Source organism: Anolis carolinensis, chromosome 4 (genome assembly GCF_035594765.1).
Source record: "Anolis carolinensis isolate JA03-04 chromosome 4, rAnoCar3.1.pri, whole genome shotgun sequence".
Taxonomy (NCBI): domain Eukaryota; kingdom Metazoa; phylum Chordata; class Lepidosauria; order Squamata; family Dactyloidae; genus Anolis; species Anolis carolinensis.
In genome coordinates, this window is record NC_085844.1 from 237,487,825 (window position 1) to 237,511,866 (window position 24,042).

The 24,042-nt window shown below is 40.8% G+C and overlaps 1 protein-coding gene across 8 annotated transcripts in view; it reads left to right on the forward strand.

Moving 5' to 3' along the window:
• The first annotated feature begins 1,134 nt into the window (after positions 1 to 1,134).
• The window catches only part of phactr3 (phosphatase and actin regulator 3), a 269,876-nt gene continuing 246,968 nt past the window's right edge, over positions 1,135 to 24,042 (forward strand). For 3 of the 8 annotated variants that reach the window (XM_062978999.1, XM_062979005.1, XM_062979000.1), the window contains exon 1: positions 1,135 to 1,811. In XM_062978999.1, coding sequence (XP_062835069.1) covers positions 1,703 to 1,811 — 109 coding nt within the window. In that variant the 5' untranslated portion in view covers positions 1,135 to 1,702. Of the gene's footprint in view, positions 1,812 to 12,692; positions 12,779 to 24,042 lie in introns of all 8 variants that reach the window. The other 5 variants (XM_062979001.1, XM_062979007.1, XM_062979002.1 and 2 more) reach the window with 4 other exon arrangements.

The following is a 24,042-nucleotide window of genomic DNA, read 5'->3' on the forward strand; positions in this document are numbered from 1 at the left end:
AGGCGGGATTGAGAGCAGGGCCTTGCCAGATTATCTTAAACTCCGTGGTGATTCACTGAGGATAGATAGATAAGCTGGGCCAGAACCATTTAGGACTTTATAGGCCCTATAAGCACTTTGAATTGTGCTTGGTAGAAGATTGGCAGCCAGTGGAGCTGACACAACAGAGGCTTGTATGCTCCCTGTACGCCACTCCAGTGAGCAATCTGTCTGTCACCCATTGGACCATTTGTAGTTTCTGAACAGTCTTCAAAGGCAGCCCCACATAGACCGTGTGACAGCAGTCTATTCAGGGATATAACCAGAGTGTGGATTACATTAGTAATTGAATGGGAGATAGCTAATGAATACCAGGTGCTTTGTGATGGTATGCTGTGAGTTTTCTGGGCTGTGGCCCAGAAGCATTCTGTCCTGAAGTTTCGCCCACATCTATGGCAGGCATCCTCAGAGGTTGTGTGCTTTGTGATGTATTCCAGAGGAAGGAGCTGGCACAAACTACTTCTGAGGATGCTATGAAATTCATTGGGGGCGCCATAAGACGACAGGCGACTTGAAGACACAGAGGAAGAGGAGGGGGGGGATTCTTCATCCTTCTCTCTCTCCCGGAGAGAAGCGCTGTGACATCCCAGCCCTGGCCTGGCTTTCTCTCTGGCTGCTTCGGGGGAAAGTAAGAAAAAGGCAGGAGGGCAGGGAGGGCGCCGGGGATGTAGCCTGGAAAGCAGGGTCTCCGGCATTCCTTGTGGGAGAGGTGGAGAAGAAAGAGAGGGAGGAAGAGAAGGAGGAAGAAAGGAAGAGAGGGAGGAAGAAAGTAAGAGAGGAAGAGAGGGAGGAAGAGAGGGAGAAAGAAAGGAAGAGAGGAAGAGAGGGAGGAAGAGAGGGAGGAAGAAAGGAAAAGAGGGAGGAAGAGAGAAAGGAAGGCTCCCCTTGGAGAGAGAGAGCCACCTGCGGCTCCTTCCCATCTCCCGCCTCTCTCCTCCTCCTCCTCCTCCTCCTCCTCCTCCTCCTCCTCCTCCTCTTTGTGCAGTGCAGGTAAGACTCTCCTCCTCTGCGCCCCCTCCCCATCTCTTCCTCTGTCCTCCCCCCCCTCCGTGATGTCACACCTACTCTCGCAAGGCATGATGGGAGAATCCCTCTGCTTCTCCACAGATGCCCTGAGGAGAGCAGCAGGAGGAAGACAGGCTTCGGAGGAGAAGGCGCGGAGGAGGCTCCCCCCGTTCCTTTTGGCGAGGAAGGGGTGAGGGAGTCAAGAGGAGGGGCAGCTCAGCCCTTGGGCCCACCAGGCCTCCTATCCCGCCCCTCCTCTTCCTCCTCACCTGCTCCTTCTCTCCTCCGCCAGCCTCGCCAAGAAGATGCCCAGGAAGAAAGTTCTCCAGCGGGCGAAGCTCTAGGGCTGCCCCGAAACCTTGCCGCCCTCCTGCCTCGCCCTCTCTCTGCTGGATGGTGCCAGGGGCCGGCCTGGGAGGGCGAGAAGCCGCAGCGTGGCCAAGATGTGGCCCTTGCTGGCTGGCCCCGGCTGAAGCTGAAGAAGGAGCCGCAGCGAGAGGAAGAGCTCGGGTTCTGCCGCTTCCGAGGCGAGGCGTCGTGACCTTGGGCTGCCTCTCCTCCCCTTCCACGCTGGCTTCTCCCCGCGGGCCCTGAGCTCCCTTCCTCCCTCCCTTCCCTTCCCCTTCCCCCCTTCCCTTCCCCTTCCTCCCCTCCTTCCATGGCTGCATCGGAGGAAGAAGGCACCGGCTGTTTTCTCCCCCGAGGCCGGTCCCAGAGCGACCCCAGCATCCTCGCAGACGAGGCCGAGAGCGAGAGCCCCGAGGCAGGTGAGCCGCCAGCGCCTCTTTCCCCGGGAATGGCTCCATCCATGCGAAGGGCTGGGAAAGGGGTGTGTTGTGTGTGCCTGCTTGTGTGCATAGGAATATGGTTTGTGTGTGTGTGTCTCCCTCCCTCCCTCCCCGTGTTGCCAGCATCTGCCCATCTGGCAAGGCTTCTCCTTGTCAGCCAAGGCGGCGGCGGCGGCCGGAGGAAATTAGGAACATATTCTCCGCAGTAAGTCCTGAAAATGATGCAGCGGCTTAGCTGGAAATAGGATTACATTAGAAAGAGGGAGGGAGAGGGAGAGAGAGGAGGAGATCCCACCCCCATTGGGAAACAGCAGAGGCTTCCTCTGTGTTTGGAGCGAAAAGGGAATCAAGAGGAGGACGGAGGAGAGGAAGGACTTCAGCACCAAGGAGGGTTGGAGCTACTGTTTGGAACCAGACACCCCCTTTTTGCTTACAATATAAGCCTTATATTGCATCCTTCCTTCCTGACAGCCCCACCAACAGGCTGAAACAGGGAGGGAAAGAGCACAGAAATGCTGGACCACTCTTAACAGCCACCATGTCAGACTACACAGAGAAGCCATTGAAATCCACAAGCAGGTGGACAATTTCAACAGGAAGGAGGAAAGCATGAAAATGAACACCATCTGGCCACCAGTATTAAAAGAACTCTAAAATCAAGACAGTATATAAGGCATCAGGGCAATTCCAGACATGAATCAATCAGGGCCAGCAAACACCTCCCAACAAAGGATTCCCCCAGGCAGGAAATAGCCAGACCTTGTAACTGAAAGACTACTCAGTGCTAATCAAAGTGGCCAGTTGCAACATTCGCCCCTGCCTCAAACAGACAAGAGTTCTTTCTCCCACCTTGAACATTCCACAGTTATATAAACCCCACTTGCCTCGTTTCTCACAACAGACCTCACAACCTGCGAGGATGCCTGCCATAGATGCAGGCGAAACATCAGGAAAGAATGCTTCTGGAACATGGACATACAGCCCGGAAAACTCACAGCAGCCCAGGGAGGAAAGAACTTGCATCTCAGGGCCCTTCCACACAGCCATATAACCCAGAATATCAAGGCAGATAATCCACAATATCTGCTTTGAACTGGATTAGCTGAGTCCACACTTCCATATAATCCAGTTCAATGTGGATTTTATACAGCTGTGTGGAAGGGGCCTCAGGGAGTCTGTGATTATTGCAGTGTGTGGCTTTTAATGTCACAGGACATCAGGGAGAAGGAACTTGTCTGTTTGAGGCAAGTGTTAATGTAGAAATTGGTCACCTTGATTAGCATTGAAAGGTTTTGAAGTTTCAAGGACTGGCTGCTTACTGCCTGGGGGAATCGTTTGTTAGGAGGTGTTATCTGGCCCTGATTGCTTTCTGTCTCAGAGCAGGATACCCCATTGCCATTAGAAGGGAGCTTCTCTAACTTCAATTAGATGACCACTGTTAATATTAATTTGATCTAACATTACAGTTCTGTTGGACCAGCCCTGCTTCTTTGCTCTGCCATCATTTCCCCAGTGTTTTCTAGTGCAAAGTGGCAAGTGTTTAACTTGGACAGCATGCTTTGACTAGCACAACCTTCATTTCATTCCCCAATATCATCCTACCTTCCCTCTCCTGTGTATAATAAACATAGTCTTTTTTTAATGAGCCAAAACCAAAATGCCTGCATGCCACTTTAAAAAAATCTAGACCCAAATCAGACAGAAAAGCAGTGAGAATATTGCATGCTTGGCTAAATCTCTTTGTTGGGTACCACAGAGCATAACTCACCTGGGCAAGTGATTTAGTAGACCTCAGTCTAAGCTTCTGCGGATTTGATTTACAGCTTGCTCCAGATGGAAGGAGGAGGGGGGAAATCTCCTAAAGGAGAAAGGAGATAGGCTGTTGGCAGGAGGTCACCATGGTGACCGAGGAAGCAGAGTAATAATTAAGTCGCCATTCCCACCTCCTTGCCCACCCACCCCCAAGAGAAAGCAATTTTCGCTACATACTGAGACTGCCTAATCTTCTTATGAAGCTCTGCAAAGTGTTAGGAGCAAGAGAAAGGAGGGTGCGGGATTGTGAATGCAATCATCTCTTTCTATTAATATGTGGGAGAAATAGTAATAATATTTTGCACACTCAAAAAGATTGCTTTCTTCCTTCGGCTTCCTTTGGAAGCCCAGACTCCTTTGCCATTGAAATACAAGATCCCTTTCTCTCCCTCTCTCTATCTTGCGATGACTCAACCTCTTTCTCAAAGGAGAAGCAGCAGTAAGCAAAGCGCTGGGGATGATTGTAGGTAATTGCAATAACGGTTGGTTCTGGTAAGCCTACAATTTCCTCTGGCTAACATGAAATTAAAAAAAGAAAAACATCTTGGCAGGACTGTAATGGCAGGTTGTCTTGGCAGGAGAGCTTTAATGACAATCAGCTGGAAGCAAATACCAGAATCCAAGAGGATGGGTTTTTGTGTGTGTGTGAAAACAGTATAAACAGGGATAGCCTCTTTGTGAGGAGTTGTTGACTCAGGGTCTTCATTAAACACAGCAGAGGCAGCAATGGGGCTGTGTTATGGGGACCGGAGGAGGAATCTCCAACTGAAGTCTGTAACTAAGACAAATGCAAGAGGGGAGTGCCCACTCTGAGGCAGAAATCAAACATGTTTGACACTTTAGCCTGACCATCTTTTGGGATTTCCTCATTCAGGATCATGTTTCCCTTATATCATCTGCTATTCCCCCTTTAAAGGCAATATTCTGAACATTTTTCTTTTCATGTCAGGAATGACTTGAGAAACAGCAAGTTGCTTCTGGTGTGAGAGAATTGGCTGTCTGCAAGGACGTTGCCCAGGGGACGTCCAGATGTTTGATGTTTTACCATCATGTGGGAGGCTTCTCTCATGTAGCTGCATGGGGAGCTAGAGCTGACAGGCGGGAGCTCACCTGCTCCCCGGTTTCGAACAGCTGACCTTTCAGTTAGCAGTCCTGCTGGCACAAGGGTTTAACCCATTGTGTTGTTGAAGGCTTTCATGGCCAGGATCATAGGGTTGTTGTATGTTTTCCGGGCTGTATGGCTGTGTTCCAGAAGTATTCTCTCCTGACGTTTTGCCCACATCTATGGCAAGCATCCTCAGAGGTTGTGAGGTAGCCTCACAACCTCTGAGGATGCCTGCCATAGATGTGGGTGAAACATCAGGAGAGAATACTTCTGGAACATGGCCATACAGCCTGGAAAACATACCACAACCCTGTTTAACCCATTGCGCCACTGGTGGCTCTTTCTGAACATTTAAACTGATTGAAAGATCATTTATTTTGTAGCTGAGGCACTAAGAAAAGATATAAATTAAGAAAATAAAAGATATAGTGGACTTTTTCTTTCCCTCACTAGATAAAAATATAACCATATCTCTTCCTTTCATACATACCCTTTCTTAGCTCATAATGTTGATATTTCAGCACCAGACCTGTCCCCTCAATGCACTGCAAGGGTGGTTTCCCTTTTAGAGCAGGTCTTTTTAGTCCTCTCTAACCCATTTCAGTAGCCCTGCTTGCCAGAATTTATATATAAAAATATTATTAGGACAGGCTGTTTTTGAGGTTTCAGACTAATATGAGAATATCCTTGTTGCTCTGGAAACGGATGTCTCTCTTTTGTTTTAAATAGGAACCATAAGAGCAGTAAAAAAAAAATCCCTGCTGCCCAAGTAGGCTGTATATCTCTGGTCATGGGAACAAAGGATGCCACTAACCCAAAGTGTTAGACTTTCTCCCCAAGGGACAATAATGTCTGAGGCAGAGGTGTTATTTATGTGCTTTAACATATGAAGGCAGCAGAAATCCTTAATTCCAATTTTGTTCAATCCTTCCCTATTCTTAGGTAATAAAAACTAGCTATGGTAGGTTGCAAATGGATAGGCTGATTCCCTTAACTGATTTTTGAAATGGTGAGATGGTTCATTAGGTGAGAGAAGGAAATGCATTATCTAATTTTTCTCCAAAAAGAGTATTTAAGAAAGGAAGAACATCTTACACCAGTTCTAGATATCTGAAACCAGAGAGGGGAAGGAAGCAATGAGTAACACCCATACATATGGAATGAAATACATGTAACACCACACAGCTGAATGTAAGAGAGTAAATGCCAAATGCTTATTACTGTGTAAATGTCTCTTCCGTCTTCTCTGTGGCCTTTTAAACTTGCATGTGCTTCTTATAGGATTGAGAATACATTCTTTTACCAATGTGTTCAAGAATTAATTCCACTGAGTGCAATGAGACTTATCCGCAATCATCAGTTTTAGAATGTCTTGGAGCTTAAGATGTTTACATTCCATGGTCCATTTATCGTAACACGATTTCAACAGTGTCCCATTGAAGTTAATGAGTGCAGTCAACCACCAACACTGGTACTGTGAATACTGCATTCATTTCGTTGTTGTTGTTGTTGTTGTTGTTGTTGTTGTTGTTGTTTGGCTTGCATTTTAAGAAATCTGTTTCAAAGTACAGATTACAAGCACAAAAAGCTTGTAAGAGAATGTGGGAACTTTTTCTTTTTTCTGGTTATGCTGTTGGTATTATTTCACCCACTGTGTTGCAGCATGCTTTGTTTGCTTGAGTCCCTACATTTGCAGTTTTTTCATTTGCAGATCTTGATATGAAAAAGATATTGTAATTGTGGGAATATTGAGTTGTTGTGGAGAGAACTCACCTCCAGATCTACCTCAGGGCAGGAAGAAAATGCTAACAGTTGCAGCCTCTTCCCTAGAGTGCTTTTTATTCTGGAAAGCAAAGAGAAATCCTGCAGTACAATCCTAACTCAGCAAGTGGGCCAGGAGCCGGCTGAACCAACATGAGACTGTTTGAAGCTGTGCTGCATGCAAACACCAGACTTTCCTGGATAGTGTGTTCCAGAAGATGGATTTGGACATAGGGTGCACCTATACTATAGAATTAATGAGGTTGGACATCACTTTAACTCAGTGGTTCTCAACCTGTGGGCCGCGGCCAGAAGTGCGCCACAGAAATTAAAATCTGGTCCGCGAACCTCCTTCCTCTTTATTTATTTATTTTATTTTATTAATTCTCATTTCTGCTCCTTTCCACAGAGCTGACCATTGCATTGGATAGACCACATCATCACATCCAGTTTATTAAATATGGTTTTCTGTGGGTGAGCAGGTGGCGACTACTGGATGAGATATGTTCTGCATCAGAAACTAGTGTTGATATGGTCTATCCAATGCAATTTTCTGAATCAATACCCCCAAATAACCAAATTGAATCTAAAGTTAACCAAAAACTGATTTGTAACCCTTTTGGTACTAATGTTGGAGAGTAGTCTGTGGTCAAAGTGGGCCCTGGTCAAGTGGGCCCTGGTCAAAAAAGGTTGGGAACTATTACAAACTGCTATGGCTCACTGCTATGGAATCCTGGGAACTGATATTTTACAAGAGTTTCAGCCTTATCTAATTTGGTGCCTCACCAAATTACGGCTTCCAGAAATCCATAGCGCTGAGCCATGGTAGTTAAAGTGTTGTTGATCTGCATTGATTCTACAATGTAGATGCAACCCCAGGAATTTTTATGCTGGAGAATTCCTATTGGTTTCTATGTGTTGGACATAATTTAGAACAACCCTAAATATGGCCAAGCTTTCTGCTGGCCCAGTGACTGTGCTCTGGGGTAAGCAAGATTTGGATGTGTCTGTGGCCCCCAATTCACTGCCATATAATCCAGATTATCAAATCGGATAATCCACATTATCTTCTTTGAACTGGATTATATGAATCTACACTGCCATATAAAATCCAGATTATTTGCTTTGAACTGGAGTATATGGCATTGTAGATTCATATAATCCAGTTCAAAGCAGATAATGGGATTATCTGATTTGATAATCTGGATCATAAAGCAGTGTTGAAGCAGTCTGAGATTATTTGGTGCAAGGGGTTTTGCTACTATAAAAGAAGTTCAACTGGCCCAAAACCAGTATAGCTCAAACAAGTGCCTCGAAACCCATCCTACCCCATTCCAGTTGGCCTATCTTTGAGTTAGTATTGCATTGGAAGAAGGAGAGGGCTGCAAAATTCTACATGAGAGAGTAGAAACTGCATAGGGAAAAAGACTATTTGTAATCAGAGCATGGATAAGTTGCTTTTGTGATTACAGCTCTCAGAATTGCCTTGCTCATCAACCTAATTCTGATAGTTGCAATACAAAAACCACTATTCTGAGCTCTTCTCATAATGCTGGGAACCAAAAGGGCCCTGTTCATCCTGAAATAGCTACAAAGGCCCCTTTTAACCTGCCATATAACTGAGATTATCAAATCAGATAGTACAGATTATATTTGAACTAGATTATATGAGTCTACACTGCCATATAATCCAGTTCAGAGCAGATAATCTGGTTATATATGGCAGTGTAGAAGGGGTCTGAGCTGCAGGTGTGTGAAAAACGTGTGTATGAAGTGTGTGTATGTGTTATGATCTGCTTTTGAATCTCCTTGAGAGCCATTTCACTGAAACACAGGGTTTAATTCTTCAAAATAATTAGAGTGATCCACAGACATTGATTGACAGGAGGCTTGGGACAGAAGGAAATTAAAATGTTAAATTATAACGATAGTTCTGGCCCATCTCTACAAATGATTTAATCACAAAAGAACATACAGTGTAGGCGGGATGGATTACAATAGCTGATAAATTCAATTATGATAAAGAATGTTGGTTATGTTCTTAAGTACCTGATGTAAAAGAGTGGATAACAAAGATATTAGTTCTGCTGCATGGCCAGAACAAAATCATATGATACATTAGAATTAAGGAAAACTGTCAAATATTGGATAAATAGGTGGAAAACTTATTGTTTTATTTTTTAAAAATCCATTGTCTCAGTACTGAGAACACATTTATATATCTTAAATGAATGGGATTAAATTATTATGCTAGGAGAGTCATGTTCAGGTATCAGCAAATCCTCAAATAGATCCTAGGGCAGGCTTTGGCAAACTTGGGCCCTCCAGGTGTTTTGGACTTCAACTCCCACAATTCCTAACAGCCGGTAGGCTGTTAGGAATTGTGGGAGTTGAAGTCCAAAACACCTGGAGGGCCCAAGTTTGCCCATGCCTGCCCTAGGATCTACTAGTAGAAAGGTTTAGCTCAATGAAATTCCCTTCACCAAATTTTGGGAGACATTGTAGTCATAGCATATCTTGAAATGTCTCCTTACCCTTTGTGCATTATTTACATGGGATTGTTTGCACTGCTATGGGAAAACTGGGTATATAACTGATGTCTGCTTAATAAAAGTTACTATGTCTGAATTATGGACTTATCTTGATTGATAAACATATTTTAGAATTAATTACATCTATTTAGTTTTTTCTCTCTCTCTTTTTTTCCAACAATTATTTTTATACAGCTTCAATTTCCTTCCAAAAAAATACATCTGCATATAGTGAATTAGCTCATGGAATTCATTGCCATGGGTTTATGTGACTTTAAAATGAGATTAGACCAGTTTATGAGGCGTCGGTCTATGAAAGATTATCACAACTAAATTGAACATAAGATGTGTATATAAGCTGCTAGGGAAGCAAGGACTGTTGTTTGCTGCCTACATGAGATTGGGTACAACACTGAGCTGATTAAATCAGCTATTTCTTATGCTGCATTTTGTAATATAATTTTGGACTACTGTGACCCTCCAGAGGTTTATTAGACAGGAATTCCCATCAGGCTTAACCAACACACCCAGTGGCAAAGAACCATGGCAGCTGAATATCAGCAACACCAGAAAGGCCGCACATTCGTCAGCCCTGCTCAGACATATCTCATTCAATTTTAATTTTGTTTTCTAAAGCAGGCTGTTTCTTTATGGAAAAGAAACTGAAAAGAAGAATATTGGTCCTGCACAGTAGCTTTAACATTTTAAGTGTTCTGCCCTGCTTTATTCAGCCATAAAGTATTTTCAAATTGCTTTTGCATTTGGGAAAGGCAAGGCATCCGTCCTATTTCCGTTCCCTTTGATTGTCTGATGTCAGTGGTCACAAACAGCTCTGACATAAGTTGGAATGTCTCGGTGATTCACAGTACAGCCAGTGATTCATAGCACAGTAAAGGTTTAGGTCTCTATCCAAAACAAACCCTTACTTTAGTAACACGCTTTTAATGAAGAACATCTCTGGTTTATTTTTCAGCATGTTTAGCTAATGCTAAGAAACACTCCTCTCTAAAACCCTGGAGAGGCATCACACAAAATATCCAAGACCTAAACAGTTTCCTACATCATCGGAAACAGTGGCCTGAACCTTCTTCCCAATTAGAGTAGACCTACTGAATTAATGAAGTTCTAGCGAGCACTAAGGCCCCATCCACACTGCCATATAATCCAGTTTCAGGGCCCTTCCACACAGCCATATAACCCAGAATATCAAGGCAGGAAATCCCACAATATCTGCTTTGAACTGGACTCAGATAACCCAGTTCAAATAAGACATAGTGGGATTTTCTGCCTTGATATTCTGGGTTATATGGCTATGTAGAAAGGCCCTCTGAATGCAGATTGAACTGCACTGATCTGGATTATGAGAGTCTACACTGCCGTATAATCTTGTTAAATGTAGTTATTCTGCATCCTGAAACTGAATTATATGGCAGTGTAGATGAGGCCTTATTCCTGGCTAGAACAGACTCATCAATTGAGTTTACTCTGATGTTGTCAATTGATTGAATGGGTCTACTCTAATGGGTCTAACCAATAAGATCCCATCCAAAGCAGATGTATTGAATTAATGATTGGACGAGTCAAAACATAGCTACATTGCATTAATTCAATAGGTCTACTCTAATTGGGAAGATGGTTCAGGTCATTGTTTCCTATAATATAGAAAACTAGGGCCCCTTCCACACAGCTGAATAAAATCCTACATTTTCTGCTCTGAACTGGAACATATGGCAGTGTGGGCTCAGATAACCCAGTTCAACGCAGATATTGTGGGATTTTCTGCCTTGATATTCTAGGTTGTATGGCTTATATGGAAGGGCCTTAGGAGAATATAGGTCTAGGATGTTTTGTGTGGACCAAGGCAATGTAAAATAAACTTTTTAATCAGGAAGGGATTTGATTAAGTGGCCCTTGCAGAAGGGTCTTTTAATGTGGGTGCTGCATTTTTATTATGATGTTTTAAATGCTTTTCAACTGTTTAAAATGTTAAACTGTCTTCAATGAATATTTTACTGTGCCTCTTTAATGTTTCAGTTCATGTAGTATAAACATTTTTTGCACTGCATTTTATTTTAAACTGTGTTCTAACTGTGTCTTTAGGTTCCATATAGGCAGAAAGGTCAGGCCTCCTCAGACTACAAATCCCAGAATTGCATAGCATTGCTCCACAAAGGTTAAAGTAGTGTCAAATTGCATTCATTCTACAGTATAGATGCACCTGAGGTCTCTTGCTACTTTGCCTAAAGAAATCTTATCCACTCTGGAGTGGAATGAGAGGCTATTCCCAGCAGTGCCATCCCTGCCATTAGGAAGAGTGGGGTCACTACTTCAGATGGGAAGGGGGCTGTCTTTTAGCTATTCCTTCTGACCTCCCCAGTCATTCTTTTATCATAGAAACAAAACTGTGCTCCATGGATTGTACTCCACCTCCTGAACTTGCCTTATGCCCTCAGTTGTAGTAGAAAAATGGGTGGACCTGGTCCTGGTGCTAGAGTACAGTCATTTTTTCAAAATATCGACTGCATTTTCATCCTTGTTCTGCTTTCAACTAGCTTTATAAAAATCAGCTATCAATGCAGTTGTCTTCTGTACACTGAATAGGATGTAGTAGTTTGCTCTTTCCCTCAAGGCACACATTGTCTTGAGCTGCCCCACTGCCATGAGATGGATATTATACTCACAGAAGCCATGATAAGCACTGAAAGGATTGTGTAGGCATGCATTCCAATCCAGGATACGAATATTTAAAAACAGCCAAGCAGTCTTGAGGTGTTAGTAGGAGTGGGTAAGTAAATGCATTTCGCCCCCTCCACTGCCCCAAATAAAATACAGCTTTCCTCCAGGGTAAATTATTGGAGGTACTGATGATGATTTTGAAAGTGCTAGATGAGGCTTGTGAACCCTTGGGAAGGGAAGAGAAAGACCCAAAACAGAAGATGCTTCAAGCACCCATAAGCATTTGGCAAACACATGCATGCTTTTGGATCTGAGCACTACTGCTGCCTAACATTTTGCTATCAGAAGTAAAGAATAAGATCTAAGTTTTGATTCAAACACTGTTGATACAAAATATCCTCATCTGCACCTGAGTACAGGAAGATAGTTTAAGGAGTCCAGTAATATGGCACAAAGAGTTCTTCTAGCCGTCCCATAAGGTAATGGCCAATGGGTTGAGAAGAAATGGTTGGAGACACTGAAAAGTTAACAGTGACAAGAGAAAAACAACATAAAGCACTATCAATTGCATTAAAAAATCTGCTGAGGTGGTTGCCCCACTCTGCCCAATGGAAGGGCCAGTCCAGCTCAAACTTGCTCTTCTGAGCTATTACTGCTGAATCCTCCTGCCTGTTTCCATCCCTGACATTTTTTTTTTGCCCCTGAAGTAAGAATTCTGGAATAGTTGAATTATCTTTCATTACTCTTGGTTATTGATCACTGGACTCCAGGCCCCTTAATTCATGAAGGTTAACTGTAGCAAAGTTTTATTCTGAGGAAATAATCTCTTTGGATGGGACAAACCTGTCAAAAGTGACCTTTATTTGTCTTTTTGTGGTGAATATATCTTACCAAAAGAATTTTGAGACTCCGTCCTTTAAGAGGTCTTAGGCTAAAGTTTTCTTTTTTTTTTCTTTTTTCTTTTCCCCTTAAAAGGTAGCATTGTTTTGTGTCAGCTTAAGTGGAGGAGTTCTTCATCAGTGGATGACCCAAAATCACGCTGACCTTGGCAAACCACAAAGGTACCATTTCTCCAAGGATGAGTTGTTCTTTATTCCCTCCCCACACCACAACTGAAATAATTTCATTTCACAGTATCTGGCAGCACCATTTTGTTCTTGGGTCCTGCAATTGGTTTGGTGAAAAAAAGCCTTGTTATGCATAGCTTGAATTGATATTTGATGGGCACTTTTTTCTTATTGGGTGTGGGATTATTGAGCATTGACCCCCCTTGGATTTCATTTAAGCCGCACTATGCTTGTGTTGTGTTTATCTTGGGGTAGATCTGAACTTGGAAACTGTATGAGCTGGAGATTTCTGAGGAAAAAAAATATTAGAAACTGTCTCTTTTTCTGTGCCACTCCAAATGGTTGCTTATACCAGAAAAACAAAACAAAATGACAACTCCCAGAATCCCTAGTGAGCATGGATTTCCAGGTGTTGGATTGTGCCATATTATAATGGAATTGAACCTGGTCACAGTCATTAACTGTTTTGCCAGATGGTAGTGATGATGTATGTGTAAAGTTGCAAATGGAAACCTTTGGCCCTCTTGATGTTCAGCATCAGCTCCCTCAATCCATCTTGTTGCCCGTGCCTTCTGGATTTTGAAATCCAAAACATGCAGCGGTCCAAAGGTTATCCAGCTGTTCTTTAAAGGCACAATTCTGCCAGTCAGCTGGATAGAGAGGAAACCCTCCTACTCTGAAGGGGGTGCCTTTTCTCCACCATCATAAGGAGGTACGCTATAACTAGCAACAGTCAGCGCAGTTGTGTGATGTTGCTGACCCTGTCATTACTAGATACTCTTTGTTACTCTCTGTTGTTCCATGCAACATATTCCATTCCCTCCATGTGCACTCACTAAGCAACTATAATGCACCAGCAATCACCTCCACACGTATCCTTCCATGGTTTCCAGCAGAGAGACTGCAGTACTGCTTCATCAACTTATTTGTATTTAGAGTCTACCTTTTCTGGTCTCATAAAGAAAATAGTAATTGTGCAAATTGACCTGAGCTGTTTATTTTAAAATAGTGTGCTTTGTTAAAATAAACCATGTTGGCTGGTTCAAACAAAAGCAGTTTCTGTTAACTTGCAGAACTTGCTGCCACAAGAGGGTGATGATAGTCCCTTGAGCAGCTGGCTTTGAAAGCCATGGAAAGGAAGGTCTAGAACAGGGGTCGTCAAACTTTTAAAGCGGAGGGCCGGTTCATGGTCCCTCAGATTGTTGAGGGGCCGAATTATCATTTGGGGGGAAAAAACAAACAAATTCCTATGCACACTGCACATGTCTTGTTTGTAGTGCAGAAAACCCCCCAACAACAATCATTTATTTATTTATTTATTTGCTACATTTATACTCCACCTTCTCTCACCCCGAAGGGGACTCAGCAGCTTACAAGTTGTATGTACATACAATATATTATATTATTAGCATAGCACAATATTAGCATTATATCTTACTATATTGTACTATACCACTATACCATATTATTATTAGTAATATTACATTTAATATATAATTAATATTATTATATTATTACATTGTATTATTATTATTAGCCGCCCTGAGTCCCATACTGGGTGAGAAGGGCGGGGTAGAAATACTGTAATAAATAAATAAATAAATAAATATTATATTGTATTACATTATTATTATTATTATTATTATTATTATTATTATTATTATTATTAAACTTATATACCGCTACTCCCGGTTTGGCTCGGAGCGGTTTACAAAAATAGATTAAAACAATACACTTGGCTTTAAAATAGCAATAAAAACAATAAAAGCAACAATAAAAGCAACAATAAAAATAAAAATTATAACATTATTATCAATATTATATGTATACACAATATATTATATTATTACTATAGCACATTTACTATAGTAAATGAATGAACAATACAATATTTAAAAATAAAAACAATTTTAACCAACATAAACCTATCAGGATTTCAATGGGAAGTGTGGGCCTGCTTCTGCCCAATGAAATAATCAAGTTAAGTAGGATTGTTGTTGTGTGCCTTCAAGTCATTTCAGACTATGGGCCAGCCTAAGTGTAAAACTGAGGGTGGGAGCCAGGTAAATGACCTTGGAGGGCTGCATACGGCCCCCGGGCCTTAGTTTGGGGACCCCTGGTCTAGAAGCTGTTAAGAGGACTGATCACTCAGATGCTGTGTTCAGAACTGTTATACCTCCATAAAATTGTCTTCAGTGCCCACTCGGCATTTCACCCGCAAGGAGAAAAGAATCTCCTCTCTCCACCTACAGTCTTTGCTCCCATATGTTGGTTTCATCTGCAGACAGTGCTTTCAGCAAACATTTTTATATAACAGTAGATTTAACCTTACAATTAGATAAAAAGAAGAAGATGGCATTGCATACATTCAGTGGTGTGGTAAGTCAAATACAGGAATTGTGTAGCCATCTGTCATACCTCTGAGGTTTCCCCATATTTTCTATGCCTATCTGAAATCCTAATAGTAGTTGGTGCATTTGCTCAAAAGAACTAAACTCTTGTGAGCTGTATCTGCTTTAATACAAAATGTTTTGGGGTAGCTTGATCAGTGAAGACTATTTGGATTACAAAATGTCTGTCCTTGACACACAGAGAGAGAACTTGCATTAGTAGACATTGCCTTTGCCAGTTCTATGACTATCAGTTGGTTCTAATAAGCTGGGTATTATGCCATGTACTGCTTTTGTTTTGAATGAATAAATCCTTATTTGTGGATTCCAGCCTTGAGAATATGACCATAGGGTGTTACTATCCTAGTACTTGCAGTCCAAAATATATCGCTACATCCCTGTATATATCCCCTATGGAGTGGTTCTGATCAGATGCAACATTTGCCTTTCTCCAAGGTTTTGTGTTTTGTTCAACATCATGGCTCAGTTGACCTTGACACTCCTAGAGAGATGTTGTGAATTGCCCAAAGTCATGCAATGAGTCATCAGGATCAGCTGGGAAAAGAGCCCAGAAATCTTCTGGTTCAATCCCAAAACTGTATGAAATGTGTTGGAAAATATGAGAAATTAGAAATGGCAGCATGGACAGACAGAGGCAATGCTTTGATCAGTGGAAGAACGCATACTGCTTAAATGGTGTCTTGTGTATTCCACATCCTTTCTGGTAGTCATATAATTGACAGAGATCTATTGACTGTAATAATGAAATACCCCTTTAATACTTTTATCAGCCATGCTTATGTATTATGTATACTTATACTAATGCATTGTTCTTTTGTGTAATGCTCCCATCATGTATAGTTCTATATATGTCTGTATCTCAATACGACGTGGACGTGAAGATGTAGCAGCTTCAAGTGACAGATTTTGGATGTTGTGGAAAGATACCAAATACTGTTATTGCTGTTAAATTTATTTCCTGCCATTTTCTCAAAATTGGGATCTTACATTTAGAAAAAAATAGTATCTCAGTTAACAAGGCCTCTGACAAAGAAGAGCCTTTCTAAACAATATTTTAATGTCCTCCTACTCCTCTCCTCTTTTGTGCAGCTGAAAGCTTTTAGTAGCACTAACTTTGGGAGGATAGTGAAGAAGGGCTGGAGTAACATCCACTTTTAGTGTCAGGTGGCAAGAGTCTGTATGCAGTAAACATAAACAATGCAATGAAGGATTGAGCTGCATAACAATAATAGCTGCCTGAAGTCTCAGCCTGGGAGAAAGGCAGAATATAAACAAAGTGATTGATGGGAGGATAATGGGATTCTGCCCTAATTATCTGAACATAACTCTGTGTGTGTGGCTACGTACAACAAGCAAGGTAAACAGCAGCTGACACCACAATCTTTATGGAAGATACTGAATACAAGAAACTAAACAAAACCCATAGTGAAAAGTGGTAACGCAGATAAAGCACCCTGAGTCCCTTTGGGGTGATAGGGTGGTATATAAATAAAGTATTATTATTATTGTTATTATTAAATCTGCAGCATCAACTATCCCCATCATGTTAAATAACAATAGATCTGAAAATTTGCCCACCATGATAAAAATCATGAGAAGGAATGAAGATGTGTGAAAGAAAGAAAAAAAATTGTTGAATACACTTTGAAAGAAGGCTTCAGGTAGTCTCTTGGCGATTCAAAATGTTCTTTACTTTGACTATTCACCATGATGGGGGTAACTAATATCCATCCATCACTTTACTTTTACTAGGCTGTGTCTGGATGCTGCACATTGAACTAAGGAATAGCCTTTTTATTCTTCAGCAAATTATCACAGGCCATCCATGGACTTCACATACATGTTTTATCACATTTTATCTATACGTTAGGAAGGCGTTGAAATGAAAATTAGCAAAGTTATTTTCCCTCATGCTGAACTCCATTTCAAAAGTTTTCCATGCTGTTATTTCAAACCATTTCTTCTTGCAGCACATCCAAAATGAAACATCTGGTCTGCAGATACACAGCTGCATCCAGGCATGCATGTATTGATCCTTCCACATAAGAGAGATTCCAGTAGCCACTTTGATTTAAATCTGACTTGGAAGCAGACAGAAAACTGCAACATAATAAAGCCTTTATATTTATATAAAAATCCCACACAATTTATCCATGGAACCATCCAGAAGATGCATATTATCAATTATCTCCCTTAAGGAGATGCTGAAAAGAATTTAGTAGGTTTCTTATAGTACTAGAATTCTGAAACAATATAAACCAAGTCTATGGAAAGTATCAGCATGAGGAACACCTACTTGAAATTGGAAATTTCTAATGCAAACTAAAGTAGACTTAGAACATTGATTTTAAATTGCACAGACCTTTTAGAATGTAGAGGATACGTACAGAACCTTATTGTCAATAGTGGTTTTTAAAATAGTTGCCAAACTTTCAATTTCATATGGTTATTGGTGAGTTAACAGATTACAGACATGGGGCTGTTTGGTACCATGCCAAAAGAAATCTATTAAATTGGACTCATTCTGACCATTAGTGAAACCATTTTGAAAGTGAGGGTTACGAAGTCAATGAATGCTTGTACATCATTTAAGAACCTAACTGTTCAAATTCCTGCTAAGGGATTTCTTGCTACTTTCTTCAAGAAGTCATAAGCTGTTTACATGAATAATTAGTTAAGTGTCATATTTATTTGCCCAATCTTTAGTCTTGAAAGCTGATACACACTATGGAAGTTGCATCCTGTTGCAGCATATTAATTTCAATATCTATCCATAATGTACTGACCACATTAGTGGTTTTGCAGCATGCAATTAATATATAACATCAATAATCCTAGCCCTGTGAAAAATGTCTTTCTTGGGAACACAAGCATCTAAGTATTACTAAACCTGAAAGCCTCAAATCATATCTTGTCTCACTCAAGCTTAAATAATAGCAAGACAATTCTTCAGTGCCCATTAACTTCACTGCCAGTTGATTGTTTTGTTTGTTTGTTTGAAATCCAAAGTGATTTATTGCACATAATGGACACTCAATTTATATGTGCCCCAGGGATCACATCACTTAACTACATAAATGAGGTCAATAATGTAAATAATGGAATCTACATAAATATTTCAGGAAGATCAAGGAAACATCTGATCTTGTCTTCGGAGCACAGCTTATAAAAGTTACTGTGTAGCCTGAACACTTGTGTAAAGAACATGTTTCCAGGTATTGATTACCTAATCTTATACCATATTCCCGGATTGTCCCAATTTGGCAGGGACAGGTGAAACAAATCTTCTGCTATTCCATATTTTTAGTTGTTTTCAAAATGTTACAGCTTCACACTCAGTCATTGCTTTGTTTTACGTTTGTTGGCAGCACCTTGTTAGAATTTGGATGGATTTTTCTCTGTAAATTGAAACAGCTTTATTGGTTCGCCATCTGTTCATGGTAATGTATTTCTCCCATGTGCTTTCGCATCTCCCACTTTACTTTTTAAAATTGTGGGTTCATTGTCAAAGTGCCTTCCTTGAAAAAAATCTGTCATGCCTTAACTTCATTAAATAGTCCTTCAGTGTATTGCCTTTCACATCTTTTTTATTTCTCCCCTCTTATTTCCTTGTCATGTGGCATCCCTACTCTTAGTATGAATGTTCCTTTGATTTCTTGGAACTTGTGGAAGATGTCTCTTGTTTGTGTTTTCTTCTTTGCATTGACGTTTATAGTTCTTTTTGTTCCTATACAAAAATCATTGCAGTGTCTAGACTTCTGATCCTCTTTCTATCACTTTTTAGTTTTCTTCTCACCTCTCCTTAAACATTTGAGGTGTTTCTGTCACCCAGTGATGCTTTTCTTTCTTTTTGGCTTTACATAATGTTCTTTTGCATTATTTAATTGATAAATGTTCTGGCTCCTGGTCAATCAGGTTAATTAGTGCAAATGTGCTATTTACATGGTCTTCAAAATCTTCAGGATTTTTATAATTCAAATATTAACAATAATTTGTGGGGACATATGAAAATTGCACATGGGTTGTCATGTTTTAAGATCAGAAAGCCATTTTCAACTGTAGCATTTAATGATATAAACGCTGACCAGGTGAATGATTGGATAGACTCTCTGGACTGCTTTGAATTTGATGGATTCATTATAGTGGAAAAATTAAGGTGGAGATGCTTTCTCAAATCCTGACAGCATATCTGAGCAAACACATATTAATTATGACTGCTGTTGCAGGGAAATAAGCCCATGCAACCTACCGCTTGAAGCTAGTTTGCTTAACCCTCAAGCTGGCTGTTAATTTAACAGATGCCATTGTGATATAGCTCTTGTCTGTGTTTTTCTTTTTCTTTCCAAAGACAAACGCAATCCATTTGAATTGTAACTGTCAGAAAGGATAGCAACAAAGATATTTTTCTGTGTTTCAGTGCTCTCATACACCATTCTGCATTCTTCACAACTACTATCGGTATTCTATCAAGGATAGAACGAAAGAGAATGGCTTTCAAAGTTATTTAAAGGTAGTAATTAATGTCTCAAGCCACCCCCGCCCCAAAATAGTTGATTAGTATTATAGCTGCACTTCTAAAATATATCTATTTCCTTACTTTATTTTTCAAAGGTAACCAGAAAGGTTGCCTTTGACATGTTCTTTAAAAAAATCCAAATGCTAGAAGCCACTGTCCATGGTACCAAACCCACTAAAGATGTGAGCTCCTACATGTTGAAGTGAATCAAAAGGCCTATTGTGCAAGAGAAATGGTTGTGATTCACTACATCAAAATCATTATGTAATTTAGTTGTATCTGAATTATGCATAAATTATTGCAATTACCAGTAACTAATTATTTGACCTAGTTAATTCCAAGTTGTCTCTCCCTCTGAGTTTATCTCCTCCTCCCTGACATACATGAGAACCAGCATTCTGTAGTGATTTGGTTGTTGACCTGTGACTCTAGAGACCAGGGGTTCAAATCACTATTTAGAGATGGAAAGTCACTGGGTGACACTTTTTTGGCTTCCAAGGGGGGCAGTGGAAGAACCACTCTAAACAAATTAAAACCTTGTCTTTCTATAAGCATGCAAACCTTTTTATTTCAACAGGCTTTTACTGCAGAAACATTTAAAGAATGGTCTAAGAGTTGCTGCATTATTTTAAACTCAACTGTTTTTAATAATTTAGAAAATCTTTTTATTTATTAGGTATAATCCTGAATTGTTTCAATACTGTCTTTAATTTATTTCCATTTTAATAATTGCTTTTTGTATATTTTGATCATATTGTTCTTTTCCAATTATAAAATGCCTTGAGCTCTAATTTTGGAAGAAAAACAGGATATTACTTCTACTACTACTGGCAGTAGATGATGGGAGTTGTAATTTACCACATCTCAAATACACCAGACTGAGGAAGGTTACATTCAAAGAGGACCTTTGCAAAAATTAGCCAGAAGTTCTCCTTTTTCTTTATAAAAACTTCAGTCAAAAGTGGAAAAGATCACCACTGGAAGAACTTTAGTGGATTGGTAGGAGAGTCTCCTGTGGGGTAGTCGTGTTGCTCAGGCAGTATAACAAAAATCAACAGTCATATTTTATTGGGCCAACGAGAAAGCATAAAATACATTTTGTATGATTTTGATGTTTCGATAACCTCTTTATCATGCAATATGTATTGCCCTTTGGCCTTAGTCTTCACATGGCCAAGAAAGGAACTGACTTCTGCTTATATTGAAATCTCTTAAAACTATTATAACTGACAGGGGAGTAACTTTTTTGTCCCATATGATTTGTAACATCTTTGCTTGATGAAGTAGCCAGTAAAGCATTGAAAGTCTGTATAATGTATTTTATGCTTTGCCATTGGCCCAATAAAGGTTTTACTACTTTGTGAATTTTGTATTTTGTTGTATTTCCCACAAGGAAGCATCTTTCTAAATTTCTCCTGGATGAATTGTGATCTTCTAATATCCATAATACACCTTGGGAAGTAATTGCTATTGTGGTAGGGCTGGGAAAAGGAGGTTTGGTGGAATGTCTTTGTCAACCAGGATATAAACAGGAGAGATGAAAATGTTTGTTAGCAGGCAAACATGTGGTCTAAACCTGGCAGCCTGGGACCCTAGAGAAATGCTGGTTAGTCACTTACCTGCCTGTGGTTGAGTTGTCACAACTGGACCTGGAGTAGAGATATTCAGCTGACATCCCAAAAGATCAGTAATTGACGGGCTTCCCTTCTATGCCTATTATAGCTCCATGCGTCTTGTTTCCATAATGGACCTGCATACTTTATAAGCCACATTATTGACAGCTTATTGAATGCTCAATGTGCTGTACAGATACTATCTCTGTAATCTTTCCAGTGGCACTGTAAAGTAACCTTATACTTGTTATCTCAAAAAGCAGTCCACCAACTATATCTCTGTCTTGCCAATTACTTGATGTACTCTTTCAATTTTTGCATTCCTAGGCAGGAATGTAAATGGAGGGATATTTTTGACATGAAGAAGCCAATTTGAGTTGACAGAAACAAACAATGTGAGATTGATTTATTTATTTATTCATGCTAGGACTTTATAATGAAAGCAACAAAAGATCTTCCTGCACCTGAAAGACTAGTGCATTGCATTTTTAGCTATGCTGTCAGCCATGAGGAGAGGCAGGTAAAAATAAAATTGTTGTTGTTATTGGATGGGTTCCTGTGGATTCGTGCTATTTGAAGAATGGCTATAGTTTTTAAGATACCATATGGGTCTTTGTTGTTTGTCCCTTTGGATTGTAATAGAATTGCTGTACACAATTATAATGTAACCATAAGTGTAGTTTAGCCTGATATTGTACAGAATGATAATTTAAAGATTGCTCTCAATAATTCAACTTTCTCCTGCCAACATATTGTGATTTTGTTTGTTAAGAAGCAATGTTTTCTTTGGAAAACAATGGAGGGAGCCCCAAGACTCCTGTAGGCCAAGTCTGAACTTTCATTATTGGTGGACAGCTCCAATTGCCTCCAGAGATGCTGCCAAGGGATGCTGGTCCCATTTTGTATTTCTGCACAACAGAAGTGTTGTTATTAACAGAGGGTCTTTGGCACTTTGCAAAATAGCATAAGCTATTGAAAAATTCCTACTGAAGGAGGCAGTGCCGATTTAGGACAAATGAGGCTCTGTGCTAACTAAGTTATAGGACCCCTACCTGCTTTGTGGCACACTCCCATAGACTATCAACTCTAGCATTATGTCTGGAATCGTTCCAAAACAGAATGCCTTCAAATTTAGAATTGCACCAAATTAGCAAAATATTTTTGCCAGGAAGATACTACACAGAACCCTGCTCCCCCAGCCAACGGGGCCGTGTGCTTAAGCACACCTAAGCACAATAGTAAATCTGGCACTGGAAAGAGGTTTCAATCTAAATTTAGACAAGGAGAAGCCATAGGAAAAATGCAAGCAAATGCAGTCTTTTCTTATCGGCTGTCCTTTTTTTGTTCCTTGGGATCTGGCAGGAAGGTTTTGCTTTATCCAGCTGTTAGTTTTCTTTCTGTGTCCTTCCTCCCATTCTTTTAAAGTTCATATTAGAAGCAGTCTAGGAGCCCCAGTGGTGAAGTGTGTTAAAGCACTGAGCTGCTGAACTTGCAGATCGAAAGGTCCCAGGTTCAAATCCCGGGAGCGGAGTGAGCGCCCGCTGTTGCTCCAGCTTCTGCCAACCTAGCAGTTTGAAAACATGCCAATGTAAGTCGATCAATAGGTAATGCTCTGGCAGGAAGGTAACAACGCTCCATGCAGTCATGCCGGCCACATGACCTTGTAGGTGTCTACGGACAACGCTAGCTCTTCAGCTTAGAAATGGAGATGAGCACCAACCCCCAGAGTCAGACATGACTGGACTTAACATCAGAGGAAACCTTTACTTTTATAGAAGCAGTCTTAATCTTCTGCCTCGTTCACTAATAGTTGTACTACAAGAAAAAATTACTTAAATAGTTCTATCCATGTCAGAACCCTGGCAGCAGAGCACCAATAACCTTACACAGAGGCCAGTCTCTATCTAATATCTTTATTAAAGAAATATATAAAATCAATAAAAACAAGTGAAGAATATAGTTCAGAAGCAGACCTTTCAAATGAGGTCAAATATAGTCCAAAAATGTATTGTCCAATAAATGATATTAGAGTTCAAAGTTTTAATCCACTTGACCGAAACACACACTTTGCCAAGCAATAGTGTGGGGAAATAACAGAGTCTTAGAGTCCAATGAAGCTTGACAACAAGGCTGGAAATAAACTTGATTCTTGACTAGATCCGTGACTGGAGACAAGGCAAAACATGAAACATGAAACAGGGTCCGTGGTAAAACCGCGAGGCAGGGCAAGGCTTGAAGCTTGATCCGGGAAGCAAGGAACTGGGATTACAAAGTCCACACACGATCTCTCTCCTGAAGCTGATCAATGGACTCCGCAAAGAATCCCTCACGCCAAACACCTATATTGGGTCTCGTTTTCCCGCCAACAGAACTCTTTCCCTAGAGAACGGGAAACGAAACCCAACTCTGTCCAGATGTGTGACTCCTTAGAATTTCCCAAGGGAAGCAGGCCTAATCGGCTTGATTTTTGGCAGCGATGCGTAAACTCCTTCGTTGGGCCTCCCTGACTCCCCTTTCTCTAGCATAAGATTCCTTCCTGGGAAACGGAGGGGAGTTCTGCCCAAGGCCTGTTTGGCTGAATTCTTGAGGGCAAACATCAACATCCTGCAGGTGAAGAGACTCCGGCTCTTGCTGAACCGGCGAAAACCCCATGTTTTCCTCTTCGTCTGCCACAATAGTACTAGGAACAGGACTACAAGGCCCATGAGTCATCACACT